At 58.4% G+C, this 19,857-nt stretch overlaps 1 protein-coding gene and 1 non-coding gene across 2 annotated transcripts; one reads left to right on the top strand and one right to left on the bottom strand.

Moving 5' to 3' along the window:
* Positions 1-765: 765 nt before the first annotated feature.
* TRNAR-UCU (transfer RNA arginine (anticodon UCU)) lies at positions 766-856 on the bottom strand. Its single transcript is given in 2 exon segments — positions 766-801; positions 819-856. It is a non-coding gene; the product is annotated as a tRNA-Arg (tRNA).
* A 517-nt stretch (positions 857-1,373) lies between these two features.
* Positions 1,374-14,302, top strand: SLC27A4 (solute carrier family 27 member 4). The gene is made up of 13 exons (XM_060013292.1): positions 1,374-1,515; positions 2,836-3,002; positions 4,610-5,004; positions 6,284-6,442; positions 7,889-7,958; positions 8,066-8,157; positions 8,978-9,087; positions 9,357-9,566; positions 9,736-9,862; positions 10,412-10,549; positions 10,674-10,838; positions 10,929-11,075; positions 13,306-14,302. The coding sequence occupies exons 2-13, from the start codon at positions 2,842-2,844 to the stop codon at positions 13,461-13,463; spliced, it is 1,932 nt and encodes a 643-aa protein (XP_059869275.1). The 5' UTR covers positions 1,374-1,515; positions 2,836-2,841; the 3' UTR covers positions 13,464-14,302.
* The last annotated feature ends 5,555 nt before the right edge of the window (positions 14,303-19,857 follow it).

Genomic DNA, 19,857 nt, shown 5'->3' with positions numbered 1-19,857 from the left:
AGGGGCTACTCTTCGTTGTGGGGCGCGGGCTTCTCACTGCGGTGACTTCTCGTTGCACAGCATGGACTCTAGGTGTGCGGGCTTCAGTAGTTGCAGCATGAGGGCTCAGTAGTTGTGGCTTGTGGGCTCTAGAGCGCAGGCTCAGCAGTTGTGGTGCACTGGCTTAGTTGCTCCGCGGCATGTGGGATCTTCCCGGACCAGGGCTCGAACCCCTGTCCCCTGAACTGGCAGGCGGATTCTTAACCACTGCGCCACCAGGGAAGCCCCAAAATTTCATTTTTAATTCCTATAAACATACCCTGAAAACTGTCCTTCCTCATTTTTAAGGACTTTGACTGGACTAAGGGATTAAGGAATCTATTTAAGGACAAGTGGCAACTGTGGATGCCCAACGTGTTTGATTATCAAGGAACCCAGTTTTCAGAGGTCCAGAGTGACACAGTGGGTGGGAAGTTGGCAGATGGCCCAGAACTGGGTGGCATGACAAACGTGGTCACAGCCCTCAGGATCCAGACCATTCAGAGGCCAAAGATACATACGGGTCTCCAGATCCGTGCCCTTCGTGCCACCAAGTGTGCCGGGTTGCTTTCAAGAGACCAAGGATGGGAAAGGGTTCCTACGCAGCAATCCCTACACCAAGTTTATTGCTGTCCCAGAAGCACAGGTGCCAGTCTGAGGTCTGCAGGAGCCTTTGGGTCTTCTGAACCTTGTGGCCTTGGAGGCCGTAAAATTTCCGAATGGAAGTGAAGGAGGAGCTGTCAAAATTTGACTCTGTGGGACTCGAACCCACAACCTTTGAATAACCACACGAGGCCAGCTAGAAGTCCAATGCGCTATCCATTGCGCCACAGAGCCAGTTGCTAGATTCTTCACACCCGACTCGCCTCTGCCTGAAACAGACTTTTTAGCGTTCTTCTAGGTGTGGCGCCGGGCCTTTGCTGAACTCTGCTTGGGTCCGGGCGCGGACTCCAGATTCCCCGCCAACGGTGCGGTGGGGGTGCTCTCCCCCACGTCCGGACGCCCAGGGATTGGGGGTCGGGGTCCAGGCAGAGCCCGCCTGCCTCCTCACTGCCCCGGGGGCCTCTGCTGTCCGGCGGGGCTGCGCGGCGCGGACTACAACTCCCAGCGTGCCGCGCGGGGCGCCGCCAGGAGCCGTCGCGCGCGTAGGACGGGCTGGGTCGGGCGGCGTAGGGCTCGCGGAGGCTGCGCGGCGTTGCCAGCTCTGCGGCGTGCTCACCCTGGGCAAGGCGCGGCAGGCGGCGGTGCCGGCCGGCGCAGCCGGTTTGGATTGCGGGAGGCGGGCGGGAGGCGGGCGGGAGACGGGCAGGGGAGGAGTCCCGCGGACGGGCGGGGCCGGCCGAGCTGCTGGGCCGTGCAGGGCGCAGAGCCGGGGAAACGCTGCTGAGACTCGGCTCTGTGCGCCCAGGAGCGGCTGATGCTCCTCCGCGCTCCCCACTCTGCTACAGCAGCCGGGCCGCATCTGGACTGCGTGCTCCGCGGCGGGGCCGACAGCAGGTGAGCACAGGCTAGGACAATGGGTCCCCGGGCGGGAGAATGTGCCCGGCCGAGTCCGGGGAAGGTGGCGGTACCGGTCTGGGGTGGGGGGCGCGCCCTGCTGCTCTGTCTCCTTGCCGGGCGCTCTGCTACCCTGGCTTTTCTGGGGGTCAAGGCGGTCCGCAGTGACCCGGGATCGGGGCCCGGGAGATCTGGGCATCCCGTTCCCTCCTCGTCCCATCCCCCAGCTTTCCGGGACGGGTCCTTGTCTTTTGCCCTGGCGGGCTCTGTTAGTCCAGAGGTCTGAGGACCTTGGAGACCCTTGGCATTGGAGTTGGAGGCGCTGGTTCGTCCCCCTCCCGGCTTTTGCTTTTCGTGTGGAGGAGGGAGAGATGGTGTAAGGGTTCCCTGTGGTCCAGACCATGTCTTCGTCCTGGCTTGGAGAATCTCAGGCTACCTCATAGACGTGACCTTCAGCCCCTCCCCAGGAACAGGAGAACCTGAAGGAAAACAGTCCCATCTGCTGCCCCTTGAGCAAGTCTGTAAAGCACCAGGAATAGAGTCCAAGAGTCCTAATCTCAGCCCTGCCAGCCGTTCCTCTCCCCTTAAGCCCCAATCCCCTAAGATTCATCTGAGTGGCTTGCTGAGTGTGTTTGTGGGGGTGACTTCAAGCCCCTCTTCCTCTCCCTCAATCACCTTTCCCTTCTGTGCGGTCACCTCTCAGGCACCTCCAGGCTCTCACCTGTTTTCTCCATCGCCCTCTGTGGGCCAACAGAGGCATGGCACTGCCTGGACCTATGGGCAGGGACTGAGCAGGGCCCCTTCTCAAGAAGTTGCCCCTTTGGGTGTTGTGGCTTGGCCTGATCATCCACAGAAACTCCGTAGGTCTCTGGGTGGGGAGTCGAGCCCGAGGCACTCAAGTCCATACCCGCTTCAAGGCATTTTGGTTGGGATCCTGGATGTCAGGAGAGTGGACTGTCTTCTTTTGGTTGGAAGGGCCTCTGAGAGCAATTCTCATTACACCCATTGCACAGAGGGGAAGACTAAGGACTGAAGTGGGAAAGGGACTTGCCCAAGGTCATTCAGAGAGTCATAGGCAGAGATGGGACTTAGGGGCTAGAACCCAGCCTCTGACTCTCAGCCCTGGAACTCCTCACCTCAAGTCCCATGCCTCTAGCCTGACCCTTCCCGACAGCCCCAGAAAGGGACCCAGTCCTCGGCTACCCTACTCAATATGGCCTCACTACAGGTTAACCCTTTGAGATGATAGTGGCCTGGTTGCCCAAGCGAGGAGGTAGGGGATCCAGGCATTTGGGTCCACTGACTGCCCTGTGCCCACAGGCCACAATGCTGCTTGGGGCGTCTCTGGTGGGACTGCTGCTGTTCTCCAAGCTGGTGCTGAAACTGCCCTGGACCCAAGTCGGCTTCTCCCTGCTCTTCCTCTACCTGGGGTCTGGCGGCTGGCGCTTCGTCCGAGTCTTCGTCAAGACCGTCAGGCGTGATGTCTTGTGAGTACCTGGTACAACCCTTCCTGGGTTTCCTACACTATGCTGGGCTCCTAATCCCCCAAATCTCCCCAGGCCAGACCCTATGGTCTCTACCAACACAGGGCACCCAGGCCCCAAAGGAGCAGTCTGTGTTCCACACCCTTCCCCTTGCAATAGTATGTGGTACCTCCGTTGCCAAGGTCAAAGTCTCCTCCCAGGGAATCTCCTTAACTTGGTGCTCTTTATCCTGGAGCAGACTTGGGGTCCTGGGACATACATCAAACACCGGGCGTGTTGAGGAGACATCTGTAAGGAGTCCTAAGAACATGCTCTAACTTGTGAGAGGGTGAAGAAGAACCCTGTGGAGGAGGCCCTGTCCTCCAGTTGGCATGAGTCTGAGAGGGCACTGAGTTCTAGAGCAGGCCCTGAATCATGTCAGGGAGAATCTGCTTCCCAGAGAAAGTCAGGGATGGTCCATGGGGATATCCTGTACCAGAAACACCTGCTGCTACCTCCTCTGTGAAAAGCGCTGAGCTGACTCTGGGGCCTGGGGTGGGGAGGGGAATGAGGCAGCCCCAGACCTGGGCCAAGCTTAGACTGGTCAGGGAGACCGGAGGGGACACAGTCAATCCCTAAACTGGCAGTGCCATGCGGGCAGAGACCCTGGCAGTCTTAATCACGGTAGTATCCCAGTGCCCAGCACCCCGACCCACACCCAGAACAGGTGGCTCGGCATTTGTCAGTCTGAGTTGATTGCAAAAGGAGGTTTCGAGTGGCCACTGCAGGAAGGGTGGTCGCGGCAGAGAGCTGTGGGAGCGTGAACAAAGGGAGATGGCTTCAGGCCCGGGCCCTGGGGAATCAGAGGAGGCCTCCTGGAGGAAAAGCAGTTGTACTTGAGAGTCATCTCAAGGAAGTGGGAGCGGGGGACTCCAGCCAGAGGGCACGGCATCAGCAAAGGCACAGAGGCTGGGGGGCCAGGAGAGTTCAGGGGTCAGAGGTGGCACGGGTGGGGCAGGAAAGGAGGATGTTGCCAAGTGATTCCACAAACACTTATTGAACATCTACCCTGTGCCTGGCACTGAGCAGCGCCCGGGGGCAAGATGGTGAACAGGGCGGACCTTGGTGGGCTCACCGGGAGGGAGATGGGACAAATCGCAAACCCGTCCTTTTTCACTGCGGCAGTTACGGGGAGAGGGACAATACGGGGGTGTGGGAGGTCCAGGAGGAGGAGTTTGGACTTTGACTTGGGGCCCTGTAGTCGTGGAAGTCCCCAACAGAGCAGCAGACTCAGAGCAGAGCTTAGAGTGTACTTGGAGTTGAACTCTGGAGCCGGACAGGACTGAGGTTCAAATGTCAGCGCTGCCACGTTCCACCCGTAAAGCCCAGGGCAAGCCCTGGCACCGGTTTCCTCCTCTGTACCGGGGAGGGAGTAATCGCCCGGGTCCCTGGTGTTATCGGGTCCCTGATGTTATCGTGCAGCATCAGTGAGTCGCTGCATGTATCGCTGCCCCGCACACAGGTGCTGGGAAAGGGGTGTCACAAGTGATCAGACCAGGGCCTCCGGACCCCCACTCCCAAGCCCAGCAGTCACAGCTCCCTTGCTCATCCCTCTCCCACCCCACACCCAGCGGCGGCCTAGTGCTCCTGAAGGTGAAGGCCAAGGTCCGACGCTACCTGCGGGAGCGGCGCACGGTGCCCATCTTGTTCGCCTCCACGGTCCAGCGCCACCCGAACAAGACGGCCCTGATCTTCGAGGGCACGGACACCCACTGGACCTTCTGCCAGCTGGATGACTACTCAAGCGGCGTGGCCAACTTCCTGCAGGCACGGGGCCTGGCTTCGGGCGACGTGGTCGCCCTCTTCATGGAGAACTGCAATGAGTTTGTGGGCCTGTGGCTGGGCATGGCCAAGCTGGGCGTGGAGGCGGCGCTCATCAACACCAACCTCCGGCGGGACGCACTGCGCCACTGCCTGACCTCCTCCCAGGCCCGGGCCCTCATCTTTGGCAGCGAGATGGCCCCAGGTGAGCCCCGAAGGGGCAGGGGATAGGCAGGGAGTCCCACGGGACTGCCACAACCCCCCCCCCCCCCACCTCCAGCCCTGGGAGAGTCTGTGTGTCTCACCGGTTAAGGGCATGAGCCCTGGAGTCAGATGGCCTGGGCTGTGCCCCTGGTAGGCTGGAGACCCGAGTGAGACCCTGTGCTTCAGTCTCCTCACCATAGCACCTGCCTCCTGCTGTTTTCAGGGAGACACTTCACCTGAAGTATTAACACAGTGGCCGATGCTAGGTGACCCCTCAGACATAATGGTAACTGTTCTTGTGACTAATTAGGCCTCATCTATAAAATGGGGACAAGAATCTGTTCCCTGCTCTCCTGCAGAGCTTATGTTTATTGGCCACCGCGTTGGGCACTGACCACGTGCTGAGTTTGGGGCTTTACAAAAGCAGCTCTAATCTCCACTAAGCCTGGTGAGGTAGAGATTGTCATCTTGGCTTCACAGATGAGGAGACTGAGGTTCAGAGTGGCGTGAGGCACTCACCCAGAGCCACACAGCTGTTAAGTGACAGAACCGGGGTTTGATCTCTGGCTTTGACCACAGTGTCCCTGTTCTCTCTCCCCATGCTGCTCTGACTGTGGAATAATGGGCAGGAGAGGTTCTTAAGATGCTGAAAGGGGAGGAGGAAAGATGCAGCAGGGAGAGGGGAGAGGGTTGGACAAGTCAAGAGGAAGCCAGAGGAGTTGTGGCCGTGTGGGCCAGACTGGCCTACGCTCAGGGCAGGTGAGTATCTGGACATGTGTAGTGCACAGGAGAGCCTGAGAGAAGGTTCCCACCCTCTGAAGAGGCTGGAGGGCTGCCGGCCTCTGACCCCCCACTCCTCCCTCCTAACCAGTCCCCCATAGACTAGCATAGTACAGTGGGTAGGGCCATAGTAAGCCTTGGTGTGAGATAGAGCTGACTTTGAGTCCCAGCTCCAGCACATTCTAGCTGTGAGTGAATCCCTCCCATTCTCAGCCTCAATTTTCTCATCTGTAAAATGGGCGGTTATTGGTACCTGTTTCCTGGGGTGTGTGCACAGGAGCATGCATGTAAAGAGCCCGTGGTGTAGTTAGCCAGCAGCTAATGGGAGCCGTTGCTCCTCTCAGCATCTTCCTTACGACGAGGTCCCAGGTGCTTCACCCATGTCTCTGCCCTACCCAGCCAGCCTCCCCTGACAACATGCTCAGCCCCGGCACAAGCAGAGGTCCTGGGAACACGGGGTGTCCTGGCCTGCCTGCTGATCTGCCTTGTTTCCCCCACAGCTGTCCTTGAGATCTGTGCCAGCCTGGACCCCTCCATCAGCCTCTTCTGCACCGGTCCCTGGGAGGCCAGCGCAGTGCCCGCCGGCACGGAGCACCTGGACCCCCTGCTAGAAGATGCCCCCAAGCACCTGCCCAGCCGCCCCAACAAGGGCTTCGTAGGTGGGCCCCTCACCCCCACGGGGGGTTCTAAGATGGCCAGGGACAGAGCAGTGGCCTCAAGGCCTGGGTTCTTCTGTAAACTTGCTGCGTGACCTGGAGTGAGTCATGTCACCTCCCTTTTCCATCCGGGAAAATGAGGACAGTGATCCTGGGCTTACTACGAAGGCTGCATGAGCTGATGTGTGTGAAAGTGCCAGGCACACAGAACGCAGTTCTTGAACAGCCTTCGTTGACGCCTGACTCGCGCAGGATCACGTGGAACCCAGGAGCCTGCCTCGCCTGAGTTTGGGCTGCGCTTGGACCAGGGGCGAGACCCTTTGCATGGTCACCCACCACCGTTCAGCGCAGGCCCCTGTTGGTCTGTGATCCCCTCCCTGCTCTGGGCTGCCTCCCCCGACTTCTAGGCAGCCTTCCAGGCCCTCTCACCTCTCTTCCTGCCCACTCCAGCCCGCCTTCTGCAGCCCGCGGCTTGCTGCATCGCCTGGGGGTTCAGAGCCTGGGCCAAGTTCACATCCCAGCTCTACTGCTTCCCATGTATGACCCTGAACACCTGAGCTGCCCTTTGAGCCTCGGTTCCCAGAGCCATAAAATTGGGGATGGCAACAGAACCTGTGTTTGAGGGTTGGAAAAGGTCCAGTGGAAAGCTAGGGTATGACCGGAAGTGCTCAGTAACTGGCCGTCATCGTCATTATCGTTTAACCTCTGCCGTGTGTGGATATGGTCCGCCGGGTGCTTTTTTAAGCTCCTTGAGGGCGGGACTCTGGCTGGTTGAACCTGGCACCAAGCCTAGGGCTGACATACTGCACGCGCCCTGAGAACGTGAGATGGTTACTATATAACGTGCAGAGGCATTCCTGACCTCCTGGAACCTCCAGCCTGGTGGAGCTGACCTCACACAGAAACCATAACGTGACAATCCCTGGTCCTGGCAGTGGGGGAATACAGAAATGGTCAGTGGTGCAAAAGCTACTTCTGCACCCGGCTTCCTGCAGCTAACCCTCCCCACGCAGTAGGCATCACCTCCTTCGAGAAGCCCTCCCTGGTGCCACCTCCCCTCCCTGGAGCCTGGGTCAAGCACTGCAGCTGGGCTTTGTCAGGCCCTGTGCTTCCCAACACTCTGCGCTCAGTATTGGAAATACCCGTGTCCTCATCTTCCTGTCCCACTTGGCTCTCACCTCCACCCAGGCAAGGCCTGTGCTCATCTTAGTCACTGATGTCTCCCCGGGCCTGGCACAGAGCGAGGGCTCGGAAAAAGTTCGTTGAAGGAAGCAGTGCAGGCATTAGAGCAGAGAGTGGTGCCTGGGCTCATCAGTGTAGGCTTTCTGGAGGAGGTGTGATGGGAGTGGGTGTTGAGTGATGTACACCTACAGATGTCTGCCTGCCTGACTCTGTGCCCAGCCCTGTGCTGCCCCCTCTCACAGCCATTCCTGTGTCTGTTTTCTTCAGATAAGCTCTTCTACATCTACACGTCAGGCACCACAGGGCTGCCCAAAGCTGCCATCGTGGTGCACAGCAGGTAAGGGGAAGGTGCCCTGGGGGGAGGCCTGGGGATGGTGGGGCCTCGGAGCTGCTCCTCCTGCCTTTCCAGCGGCCCACAGAGCCCTTGGCCCTCTGCCCTCCCAGGTATTACCGCATGGCTGCCCTGGTGTACTACGGCTTCCGCATGCGGCCCGACGACATCGTCTACGACTGTCTCCCCCTCTACCACTCTGCAGGTATTCCAGGCCTGTCCACTCAGCCTCCAGCACCCCCAGAGTCTTGGAAGCCCCACCCTTCTTGGCAGGCAGCATGTTGCAGTAGAAACATTTGAGCTTTGGAGTCAAATCTGGGTTCAAATACAGACGTGGGCATTGATCTCTGAATGAAAGTGGCCACACCAGCAAAAGTGGTGTGTGTGGCTGTGTCCCGCAGGGCACCTGGGCTGGTCTGACCATTCAGGTCGCTTCCACAGGTATGCACAGTCTTAGGAGCTGCTTGGTCTTAGGAGCTTTTAGAAAGACAGAGATGGAATAAATGTAATTCCTGCTCTCAAGCTGCTTAGGGTTTGGCTGTGTGTGTTTGGGGCAGGATGAATGATGGGACCCTATCCTGACTCTTAATACAAGAAATGGCATTGAGTATGGGGAGAGGCAGGGAGCAGGAGCTCAGTTCAAGGGAAGAGCCCAGTGATGGCCTGGAAGGCTTCCTGGAGGAGGTGCACCCAAGGCAGGCAGATGTGAGGTGCAGAAGCTAGGCGGGCTAGCTCAGTGCCCCCTGGCTGAATGGTAGCGTTACGGGTATGGGAGCAGGAGCTTGGGGCCAGCTCCAGAGGCCTCAGAGGACAGTCTAAGGATTGCGTACTCAATCCTATAGGCACTGGGGAGCCATGGAAGGTGTCTGACTGGCGAGAGAGATACGACCAGTTAGTGTTGGAGGGACAGGACAGGAGAGAGAAAGGGAAAGAGCCTTTGAGGAGATTGGGCTGTACAAGAGGAGGCTCTGGAGGGAAGGGTCTCCTGTCTACCTGACCTCTGAGGCCCACCCCTCTGCCTTCAGGAAACATCGTGGGAATCGGGCAGTGCCTGCTCCATGGCATGACGGTGGTGATCCGGAAGAAGTTCTCAGCTTCCCGCTTCTGGGACGATTGTATCAAATACAACTGCACAGTGAGTGAGAGGGGAAGGGGATGAGCATCCCCGTCCCCTCGGGACCCTCCCGCCAGGTCTACCCAGGGACATCTGTCTTACAGCTGAGGGCAGCCAGCCATTTATTTGGGGCAACACTCCCATTGTTCAGATGGGAAGACTGAGGCCCAGGGAGGGAAGGGATTGCACAGCCGGCCCCTGGGGTAGTAGGGGTAGGGGCTTGGGGGGTTGGGGGGCAGTGAAGTAAGAGTAGCCTCAGGGGCCCAGACTCACACCAAGTCCATCCCCAGATCGTGCAGTACATCGGTGAACTCTGCCGCTACCTCCTGAACCAGCCACCCCGGGAGGCGGAAAACCGGCACCGGGTGCGTATGGCACTCGGCAACGGCCTCCGGCAGTCCATCTGGACCAACTTTTGTAGCCGCTTCCACATTTCCCAGGTGGCCGAGTTTTACGGGGCCACGGAGTGCAACTGCAGCCTGGGCAACTTCGACGGCCAGGTGTGGCCCAGGTTGGGGACGCAGATGGACCACGGAAGGCACGGGTGGCAGAGGGGAGAGCAGAGTTCCGGTGTGGGAGTGTGGGTGCTGGAGGCCCCCCGCAGCCCCCAGACTGTCCAGTTTCAGGCCCATGGTGGGAGCAGCTGGGCCCGAGTCTCGGCCTTTGCAGGTGGGGGCCTGTGGATTCAACAGCCGCATCCTGTCTTTCGTGTACCCCATCCGGCTGGTTCGTGTCAACGAGGACACCATGGAGCTGATCCGGGGGCCTGATGGCGTTTGCCTTCCATGCCAGCCAGGTCTACCCTAGGGTTGCGGTGGGGGGTGAGAGTGGGAGGGGCTGACTCAGGAGGGGGGTGGGGCCGGTGGGTGGGGAGCCCCATCCTGGTCAGCAGCCAGAAGTCATCTTCTCTAAGGGCTTCCAGGCATTTATTTCTTCATCCGTGCATCCGTTCAGTCACCGTCCCATCCACCCAGTCCCTTCGTGCACTTTCGTGTTGTGGACCCTGGGCCCAGGCCGCCTCAGCCCCCCAGCTCTGTGCCTGAGTCCCTCACCTGCACGTGGTTGTCCTGAGGAGTCCATGTGGTACAGCTCTTTAAGCAGAGCCAGGGCCCTGGGAGTGCCGGCTCTGGTTAGGCCGTCCGTGTAGGGCTTGACCACCCTGTCATTTGTTTGTTCGACTTTCCATCCATCTGTTCAGTGACCAGACTTTACCAAGACGCTCCCTGCCCTCGGGGCTCCCCGGGTGGGGCGGGGGAGAAGTGGGCGTTTCTGTGGACAGCTGCAGGGTGCACTCAGTGTGAAAGAGACCCCAGGGCAGGTCTGACCCCACCTCCCCTGCCCACAGGTGAGCCGGGCCAGCTGGTGGGCGCCATCGTCCAGCAGGACCCCCTGCGGCGCTTTGACGGCTACCTCAACCAGGGCGCCAACAACAAGAAGATCGCCAAGGATGTCTTCAAGAAGGGGGACCAGGCCTACCTCACCGGTGGGTGGGCACCTCTCCCTAGGCCTTTGCCGCCCCTCGGGTGGGGGGGGAGGGGCCTTTCGCCACCCTCCGAGAGCACCTCCCCGGGAACCCCCGGGACCCAGCTCACCCAGCTCCCCTCTAGGCGACGTGCTGGTGATGGACGAGCTGGGCTACCTGTACTTTCGGGACCGCACGGGGGACACCTTCCGCTGGAAAGGCGAGAACGTGTCCACCACGGAGGTGGAGGGCGCGCTCAGCCGCCTGCTGGCCATGGCCGACGTGGCCGTGTATGGCGTCGAGGTGCCAGGTACCCGGGGAGGCGGGAGGTGCCGGCGTGTGTGCGGAGGGGCCGCAGGGGCCATCGCCAGCCGCTCACTGCCCACTCTGCCACCCCCAGGAACCGAGGGCCGGGCCGGCATGGCCGCTGTGGCCAACCCCTCTGGCAGCTGTGACCTGGAGCGCTTAGCCCAGCTCCTGGAGAAGGAGCTGCCCCTGTACGCCCGCCCCATCTTCCTGCGCTTCCTGCCTGAGCTGCACAAAACAGGTCGGTCCCCACCCCCGACCCCAGCTCCAACTCGCAGGTGCCAGGCCAAGGCCCCTTCCTGGGTCCTTCTGAGAGGCCGGGGTGCCTGTCGTTTTGCCTTCACCCACAGCCTTGCCAAGTGGTTGGTAACCTGACCTACCTGTGGGCAGACCCAGACTTCAGGGAGAGAGGGGCACCCATTCTCAGTGGGACAGCTGAGAACAAATACCGGCCGAGTGTCTAGTCTGCTCCAGGCACTGTGCTAGGCCCTGGGGGTACAGGTGACAAATTCCGGCAGGACCTGTGCCTTCTGGGAGCTTCTAGAGCAGCAGGGGAGGCAGCCACAGGATGAGGAATTCCAAAGATAAAGAATGGAATGCAGATCAAACTGACAGGAAAGTGAATGAGGGGGTTGGGGGTGACTGGGAGGCTCCCCTGAGGAGGTGCGGTTTCAGCGGAGACCTGAGAGTGAGAGGGAGGGAGGGAGGGAGGACTTCGTGGGGGTGGGAGGCCTTCCGGGCTCTGGGAACAGCCACTGTGGAGTCCCTAAGGCAGGGAGGCACTTGGCTGCTAGAGGAATGAAAGGAGGCCCCCGAAGCTGGAGCAGTGAGGGGTGGGCAGCGGCGTGAGGTGGGATGGCAAGGGCAGCAGGGGCCTTGTGGGCCGGGGAGGGGGGCTTGGACTATACCGGGGGCAGTAGGGAGCCACAGAAGTGTTTGAGCAAGGTAGTGACCTGGTCAGATTCCTGTCCTGTGTGGAGGCTGGGGGAGGCTGCAGGTGGCCCGGGGGAGGGGCGAGTGGTGGGTCCACCGGCACACGGCGGGGTGGTGCCCTCCTTCTGTCTGTCGGTCCTCTCGGGAGCTTCTCTGGGCAGGAAGCTCTGAGGCTCATGCCCCGACCTCCCCTCCACTCTCCTCAGTCCTGGCTGCCTCCAAACTTACTTAGGGCTCAGAACGGCCATTTTATTTGCTCACAATTTGTGGGTCAGCAGTTTGGGGTTAAGTCCAGCTGAGTGTTCTTCTGTTGGCCCCATCTAGGGTCAAATAGTGCCATCGGGTGTAAGAGGGCCACCCTCACGTGGGGCTTCCGGCTGGTTGGCTCTGCAGTGATGTCCACAGAACGGTGGTGATGGCAGTGCGCTCTAGCTGCGCTCTGCGCTCTCCGTCACGGCAGCTACCAGCCCCGAGCGCTTGAAGTGGGACCAGTGTGACGCGGAAACTGAATTTTAAATTTCGTTTCATTTTCATTAAATTTGCGTAGCCACATATGGCCAGTGACTACCCACTTAGCGCCCGTCTAAGCGGCCCTTCCTGGGGTGGTTCTGCTCTGTTCCATGTGGTTTCTCCTCCTTCAGAGGCTAGACTGGTCTCAGGGCACCCCGAGAGGGTGGGGATGGAAGCTGCAAGGCCCCTTGAGGCCTAGACCACCCACAACATGGCCTCTTCCGCATTCTGTGAGTCAGAGCCAGTTGTAAGGCCAGTCTGGATTCAAGCAGCCGTTGAGAAAGACTCCATCTCTTGCTGGGAGAAGTGGCCAGTCCACGCGGCAGAGGAGTACCTGGGGAGAAGCTGTAGCCATTTCTGGCATCTGTCACACCTGGGTTCAAATCCCAGCTCCATTGCCTACGAGCTGTGTGACGTTGGCTCAGATATGTGCCTCTGAGCGTCAGTCTTCTCATCTATATAGAGGGGCTAAGACTGTTGATTGAAAGATGCATAATTTATATTACATACTATTAAGGGGAAAAAACACGAATTGAGCTATTTCAGAGATGTTGAAATCTGAAATCTTGTGCATCTTAGAATCCATAGAATATGGTTGTGCACCTGCCCCTGGGGTTGATGTGCAGATTGCATGAGATCACGCCTGTACCTGGGAGGTGCTCAGATGAGGGGGAGCCATCAGGGAAGACCTGCGGTCTGGTCCTCACTCTGCTGTCACTCAGCATGTGGCCCTGAAAGAACAGCTTGTCTTCTTCAGGTCTCCGTTTCCCTGTCTGCAAAAAGGCGTGGGGAACTCGGCCCCTTCCCCTTTGCCAGGGCTGCTCTGAGGAGTGATACATAATGTAATGGATGGAGCCTTTGCAAACTGTAGAGGGCGGTGCCCCTCCTCCCATGCCTCCCCTTTCCGGTGTCCTCTGCAGCCCTCCTCTCCCTTCCTCAACCCTGGCGGGAGGGCGGGTTCTGAGAGCTCGGGCCCCTGCCCTACACCCTTCTGACCCTTCTTCCCCCTTGTCTTCTCCCTCCCTCAGGGACCTTCAAGCTACAGAAGACAGACCTGCGGAAGGAGGGCTTTGACCTAACAGTTGTGAAAGACCCACTGTTCTACCTGGATGTCCGGAAGGGCCGCTATGTCCCTCTGGACCGAGAGGCCTACACTCGCATCCAGGCAGGCGAGGAGAAGCTGTGATTTGCCCCGAGTCCCTCTGAGGGCCACCGGATGCTGGACCCAGAGCACCAGCTCCCACCCCAGAGGGTTCCTGGGCAAAGCCAGACCAAAGCAAGAAGGGCCTGGCCTCACAACCCCGAGGTGCCGACCCCCACCCCTCAAAACTGCCAAGGGACTCACTGCTGCCTCCCCCTCCCCCCGAGGCTTTCTGTGAAAGCCTCATCTCCATGTTGTGTCTTCAGGGGGCCTCTGGGCCCCAGGCTGAGACTGAGACTGGGCCCCTCGGGATGATGTCTTAGGGCAGGACAGGGGAGGTGGAGGGCCACCAAGCACTCTCCAGAGAACAGGCAGCTTGTAAACGGGACCAGGGCAGAAGCCCCCAGACCCAGGAAGCCAGCAGAGTGGGCGGGGGCAGCAGTGGCCGTTGATCAGGTGTCCAAATAGGATCCAGGCCCTGGAGCCACTCAAGCGTCCTCAGCCCTGCCGGTGCCTCTAGGAGGGCAGGAGAGGGACTGACCTGTAGCAGGCAGCCTGGACCTGTAGCAGGCAGCCTGGACGGGGCACCCGTCTCATCCCCCTCTCTCTGGGTGCCTGCCTGGCTGTCCCTCAGGCAGGGCCTCTCTGTCTTTGTGGGTCTGTCCTTGTCCCCTCCTCCGTCTCCGTCCTGGCCTGGCTATGAAGGGAGAAGGGGTGGGGGGCGCTCAGGGGCCAATAAACTCTGCCTTCCTCCCCCTGCCCGTGTGATGCCACCTGAGCTCACCCCATCCTGCTCAGGCCCCAGCTTCTGCCCCATTCACTCCTCCATTCATTCGTTCATTTGGACTGAGGGATATAGCAGGTTATCTTAGATGGGGGGCAGTTCCCACCTGAGCCTGGCAGGGTGTTTTAACAGCATGATCTTGAGAGTCTAAACCAGCTGTGTCACGAGCTTGCGCGTTGGGCAAGTGACTTTGTCGTCTCTGTGACAAGGGAATGATCAGTTAGGATTCAGAGAGCTAAAGGGAGCCAGTATGAGGAAAGGGCTGTTCAGAGCCGCTGAGGGAGGGAACCCTAACCCAGCACAGGGTCCCATCTCCAGACCCTTGCCCATGCTGTTCCTTCTGCCAGGGGTGCATTTTCCCAGGGGGTTTGGCAGGGGGGCTGTGCAAGGCAGAGCAGGGCTGCCTAACCGGCTGGGTAGAGTCTAGGAAAGCTTCCTGGAACAGTGTTTGCAGAGCTGTCAGCAGTGCCAGCGGAGGGCCAGCTGTCCCCTAGGGCCCAACCCCTGGAGTCGCACGCAGGCTGGAAATGTGCACAGCCCAATGGAAAGGGGGTCCACCCCAAGCCAGGGCAGCAGGCAGCGTGTGTGCCCCAGGGCGTCATCTTCACTATTTAACCCTCAGCACCGTCTGTCACTTGACTGAGGTCACACAGCAAGTAGTGGGGACTGGAATGCCAGCCCCAGCCCCTTGCCCTTCCCGCTGCTCCTTGGTGCAGAAGGCAACAGGAAAGCCAGATGAGCTTCCATTCCACGCATGCTTGTGGAGCCAACTGTGAGCCACACCCCAGGCCAGCAGCTGACTGGGTGGTGGGTGACCAGGGTGAGAAATCTGGGGTGCCTCCTGGGGGAGTGACCTTTGAAAGATAGTGGAGTCTGGTGCCACTCTTGGGAGAAGAGGGAGGCAGCGCTGGAGTTGGCCCCTGGAGAGCGAGGCTGATGCGGGTGGGGTTTGGGAGTGGCAGGCATGGCTGCAGTGCCCTAGTGTGACCAGCAGAGGACGCACGGGTCCTGCAGAATCCAGTCCAGCCTTTGGCGCTCAGCCAAGGGAAGCTGGAAGGAGGGAGTGCAAGTCCCCACTTCACCCCCAGCGGTACTCATCCCAGAGGACTCTGTGGTGGGCCTTTGATCAGGCTCCCAAGGGGCTGGACTTGGCTGACAGTGAAGCTTTGTGTCTTTAACCCGCAGCAATGACTGCTCTCCGACGGGAAGGAGCCCCCCAGTGGTCCCTGTTCCTTTCCCCTGGTTGAACACAGTCACCCAGAGGCAGTAAGGAGTGGTGGTTAAAAGCTCCTGCTGAGGAGCCGGTCAGGCCTGAGTTCAAGTCCATTTGCCAGGCTAGGCCTCAGTTTCCTCTCCCATAAATGGTGGTCTAGGAATCCCTACCTCGGGACGATTGTGAACGTGTAATGAGATCGTGCTTGGAAATCTCTCAGCACGGGGTCTCATGCTGATAGCTGTGCAGTACGTGGTAGTTAAAAGAAAAAAGGAGCAGTGTTGAGGTGTTAAGACCCCAGACTAGGCCCGTTTCCCACTTCTGCACCAGCAGCCGCCCCCAGCCCCTCCATGAAGGGACGGGGCTGGTGGGCCCCTGGGCCTTGCAGCTCTCCTGTCTGCCTTTGGTTATCCCAAACCATGGCTGCGTGAGTCATCCCCCGCCACCCCCCACCCCCCGGGCCTGCAGTCGGTGCTCAATACCTGCTTGTGAAGTTAAGGATAGCTACTGTTTACTGGGCATTTCCTGACATTTACATAGCACTTCACAGTTTACAAAGCACTGTGTAAGTCCATCAACGGAGCAGATGCTAAAGCCCTACTCTGTGCAGGGGGGCGGGGCATGGTCAGATCTGCCCTCAGGGAGCCCACTATCTGGGGCAGAGGAGAGGGTCCTAGCCAGTCAAGAAGCAAAGGGTGTGTGCTTAGCTGCACCCTAACCCAGAGCCCTGCTCGGCGTGTGGGGGAGGTGAGGAAGTCGCGTTTCATGGTCAGAGAGGCTTTTCACGGAAGAGTCATCCAAGAATAGGAGAGGGAAGAATGGCCCAGACAGAAGGAGCCACAACACATAAAGGCCTGGAGGTGAAGGGCAGGGAAGGGCGAGCAGGGCAGATGAAAGAAGGGCAGTGAGGCTGCAGCGGTGGGACTGGGGGGAGAGTTGAGGCAAGGTATGCAGAGTGAATCCTTTGTGGGCGTTTCTTGCACACTTGAGGACTGGGGGCTCAGCTAGGAAATCCTTGTATCAGGCCAAACCCATTGCCTTCGACTTGCTGACAGCCACCACGTGTGGAGCACTTCCTATGTGCAGGACGTGAGGCCAAGCACTTGATGTGCGTTATTTCATTAAATCCGTCACACAGAGCAGCTACAATTTTTACCCGCACTCCACAGATGAGGAATCTGAGGCTCAGAGAAGCTAAGTCTCTCCACAGACCACAGGGCCTGTGAATAGCAGTGCTGGGATGCAAGCCCCCTTCCCAGAGCCTCAGTGTTCCCATCTGCAGGCTGGGCCGGGGAGGCTGGAAGGGGCCTGCCTTGAGCGTCCCAGAGGTCCTACCACCCTTAGACAGGCGAGTGGCTGCCCAGGCCAGTGCTTGGTGTATCACTTTCAATCCCTGGGAAGAAGGTTAAATACCTCTGAGGGGCCTATTGAGGCGCTGGCGGCAAGGGAAGGGGCGACCGAGTGACTTTCAAAGGGGCCTGAATGCGTGGCCAGCCCTCCCCTGGAGGAGGGGGCCCTGCTTCCTCCCAGCCTAATGATATTCTGGGCTCAGCCCTCATCTTTGGCGGCAGTTTAACCCGAGCCGGGGAGGATTTCTTTCTCACTGATCTCAGCTTGACACCCAATTAGCACAAGAATGGGAGGTGGAAGCCTGCAAGAGGCGCCTCCCAGCCTCCCGGGGCGCACGAGGGGAGCAGGCGGGGAGACAAAGGGCAGCGGGCAGGGGGGCCCCCGCGCCCTCGTCTCCCCTGCAGACCCCGCCATTGTCTCCCTAGGAGCTTCAGAGGGGATGGAGACCAACACCCGGCTAGCCGGCCTGCTGGAGGGACAGGGTTGGGGCCCAAGCCCCTCTTCTGCGTGGATCCCAGGGGAAGGCATTTGGGTGAGCCAAGCCCAACAGGACGCAGCGAGGGTCAGGGATCCTGAAGGCGCAACAACCTGGGGTCGAGGCCTGACACGTAGGGGTCCGTGAACAAGTCACCGGTTCTCAGCCTCAGTTTTCACATTTGAAAAATGGCGCTAATAGTAGCCCCTGTGAGGCATCAATCAGGTCATGCATGTGAAGCTCCTGGCAGAGGCAGAGTGGGGGTCAGTACTCGCTGAATGAGTATAACATGTTAAACTGTTATTGTTACTAATTAGGAGGTTGAGTAGGGTAGGCTTGGGGTCAGGAGAAAGGACTTTCTAAGAATGAGAGCCAGGCATTCAGAGTGGGCTGACTTACCGAGAAGTGAGCTCCCAGTCTCTGGGGCTTTGCCAGGAGAAGCTGGAGGCCCCCCTGCCTGTTGAAATGTGGGAAGGGTTCCCACTCCTCTGGCCTCCCTACATGCCCTCTCCTGCCCACCTCCACGTCCCACAATTCCTTGGGACTTGGGCTTCGATGTGACTTCCTCTGGGAAGGCTTGCCTAACCCCAGGGCTGGACAGGGCCGTCCTCCAGCTCCCGCAGGCCCCCGTGTTCCCCCTTCATGCTACTGATTGCACTGTGTAGTCTATTTTCACATCTGTGTCTTTTCCAAAACATCAGCCCTAGGAAGGCAGGGACCCCTTGGTTTTGTTCACCATTGTGTTCCCAGCACCAGCATTGGACCTGGCACTTAATAGGTGCTCAGTGAATGTTTGTCAAATTGTTGAAGCTTTTCAAAAGCTCCTTAGCTTTCCCATTCCAGCCTCAGAAGGCAGCGGTTCACAGGGTTAGAGGATATTCAACTCATAGAGGTGGGCTAAATTCAGAGGCCTTTACCTTGTCAGCAAAGAGAAGACATTAAATGGCTTTGAGCAGGGGATTGATATGTGTTTGCTCATGCATTCATTCATTAACTCATTCAGCAAGCACCTACCAGATCTCTACAATGTATGAAGCTCTTTATTATGAGCTAAGGCTCTAGGATGAATCAGGCAAGGTTTCTAGAGCTCAGCCCTTGGAGGAGCCGGTGGAAATATCTTAGAATATGTGTGTGTGTGTGTGTTTTAATACCTCACTGTGCTGCTTGTGGGATCTTAGTTCCCCAACCAGGGATCGAACCCAGGCCCTTCGCAGTGAAAGTGCAGACTCCTAACCACTGGACCGCCAGGGAATTCCCTAGAATATTTTTGCTGAAAAGACCTTAAGAGATCATTTGGCCCCAAAACCTTCTTTACAGATTGGGGAGACTGAGTTTCACAGTTTCCACTGGGGCCTTTCCATTTACCACAGGATTCTTCTGTGCTTTTCGAGGACCAGGGCTGTCTCATTTGCCCTCATTTTGCCAGTGACCTGGAACCGTGCCTGATACACGGAAGGTGCTCAGGGATGTCTGTGGAGTCGAATTATACAAGGAAGCCAAGGCCAGAGGGAGGGAGTGGGAGGCAGGCAGGCCAGAGAAGTAGGTGCAGGTGAGAGGTGATGGGGATGGCAGTGGTGGAAGAACGGAAGAACGTGGGGTTGCAAAATCAGCTTAGCAAGGAGACAAGTCCAAATGTGGTGACTGTCTGGGTGTGGAAGAGAATTAAGAACAATGCCCAAGGTGTCTTGCTGGGGTGTTTCCGTGGATGGCAGTGGTATCCTTGAGATGGGGAACAGGGGGAGCCCGTTTTAGGATGTGAGGCACTGTGCCAAGAACTCACTTAGTTCTGACTGCAACCCTATGGGGGCTGTTACTGTCTTCATTTTACAGATGAGGAAACTGAGACACAAAGACGTTAGGGACTTAACCAAAGACACAGTAGGAAGTGGTGGGACCTGGATGTAAAGCCGGCAGTTGAACTCCCAGCTCTTAGTGATGACTACATCCTTATATCCACCCTTAACCACCAGGCTACCCCACCTTCTCTACTAATGCTTGGTTCGATTTTGGAAGTGTGGTTTAGATGCCCTGGGAGATCCACTTCACCCCTTTTGTGCCCTGGGCTTTTGTAACAGGCTGCAGTGGTCTCCCTGTCTCTTTCCCTGTTCCCCTCAAACGTTCTCCACACTGCAGCCAGGAAGGTTTTTTTTTTTTTTTAAATACATTTATTTATTTATTTATTTGTTTATTTTCGTTGCTGCGAGCGGGCTTTCTCTAGTTGTGGTGAGCGGGGGCTACTGTTCATTGCGGTGCGTGGGCTTCTCACTGCAGTGGCTTCTCTTGTTGTGGAGCATGGGCTCTAGGTGCGCAGGCTTCAGTAGTTGTGGCGCATGGGCTCAGTAGTTGTGGCGCACGGGCTTAGTTGCTCTGACACATGTGGGATCTCAGACCAGGGCTCGAACCCATGTCCCCTGCGTTGACAGGCAGATTCTTAACCACTGCACCACCAGGGAAGCCCAGATATTTTTTAATATGTTTATGTATGTATGTATTTATTTATATGCCACGCCTCACAGTATGCAGGATCTTAATTCCCCGACCAGGGATTGAAACCGCGCCCCCTGTAGTGGTAGCACAGAGTCTTAACCACTGGACCACTAGGGAAGTCCCAGGAAGG

This window comes from Delphinus delphis, chromosome 6, assembly GCF_949987515.2.
Source record: "Delphinus delphis chromosome 6, mDelDel1.2, whole genome shotgun sequence".
Taxonomy (NCBI): domain Eukaryota; kingdom Metazoa; phylum Chordata; class Mammalia; order Artiodactyla; family Delphinidae; genus Delphinus; species Delphinus delphis.
Note: the sequence above shows the minus strand (reverse complement) of the source record. Positions and strands in the feature narration are given on the sequence as shown.

Excerpts from the sequence above, each read along its gene's own strand:
- SLC27A4 (XM_060013292.1), top strand. The coding sequence starts at position 2,842 with ATGCTGCTTGGGGCGTCTCTGGTGGGACTGCTGCTGTTCTCCAAGCTG. Across the intron at positions 8,158-8,977 it reads CCCCCTCTACCACTCTGCAG|GAAACATCGTGGGAATCGGG; the intron begins GTATTCCAGGCC and ends CTCTGCCTTCAG. Across the intron at positions 9,088-9,356 it reads GTATCAAATACAACTGCACA|ATCGTGCAGTACATCGGTGA; the intron begins GTGAGTGAGAGG and ends GTCCATCCCCAG.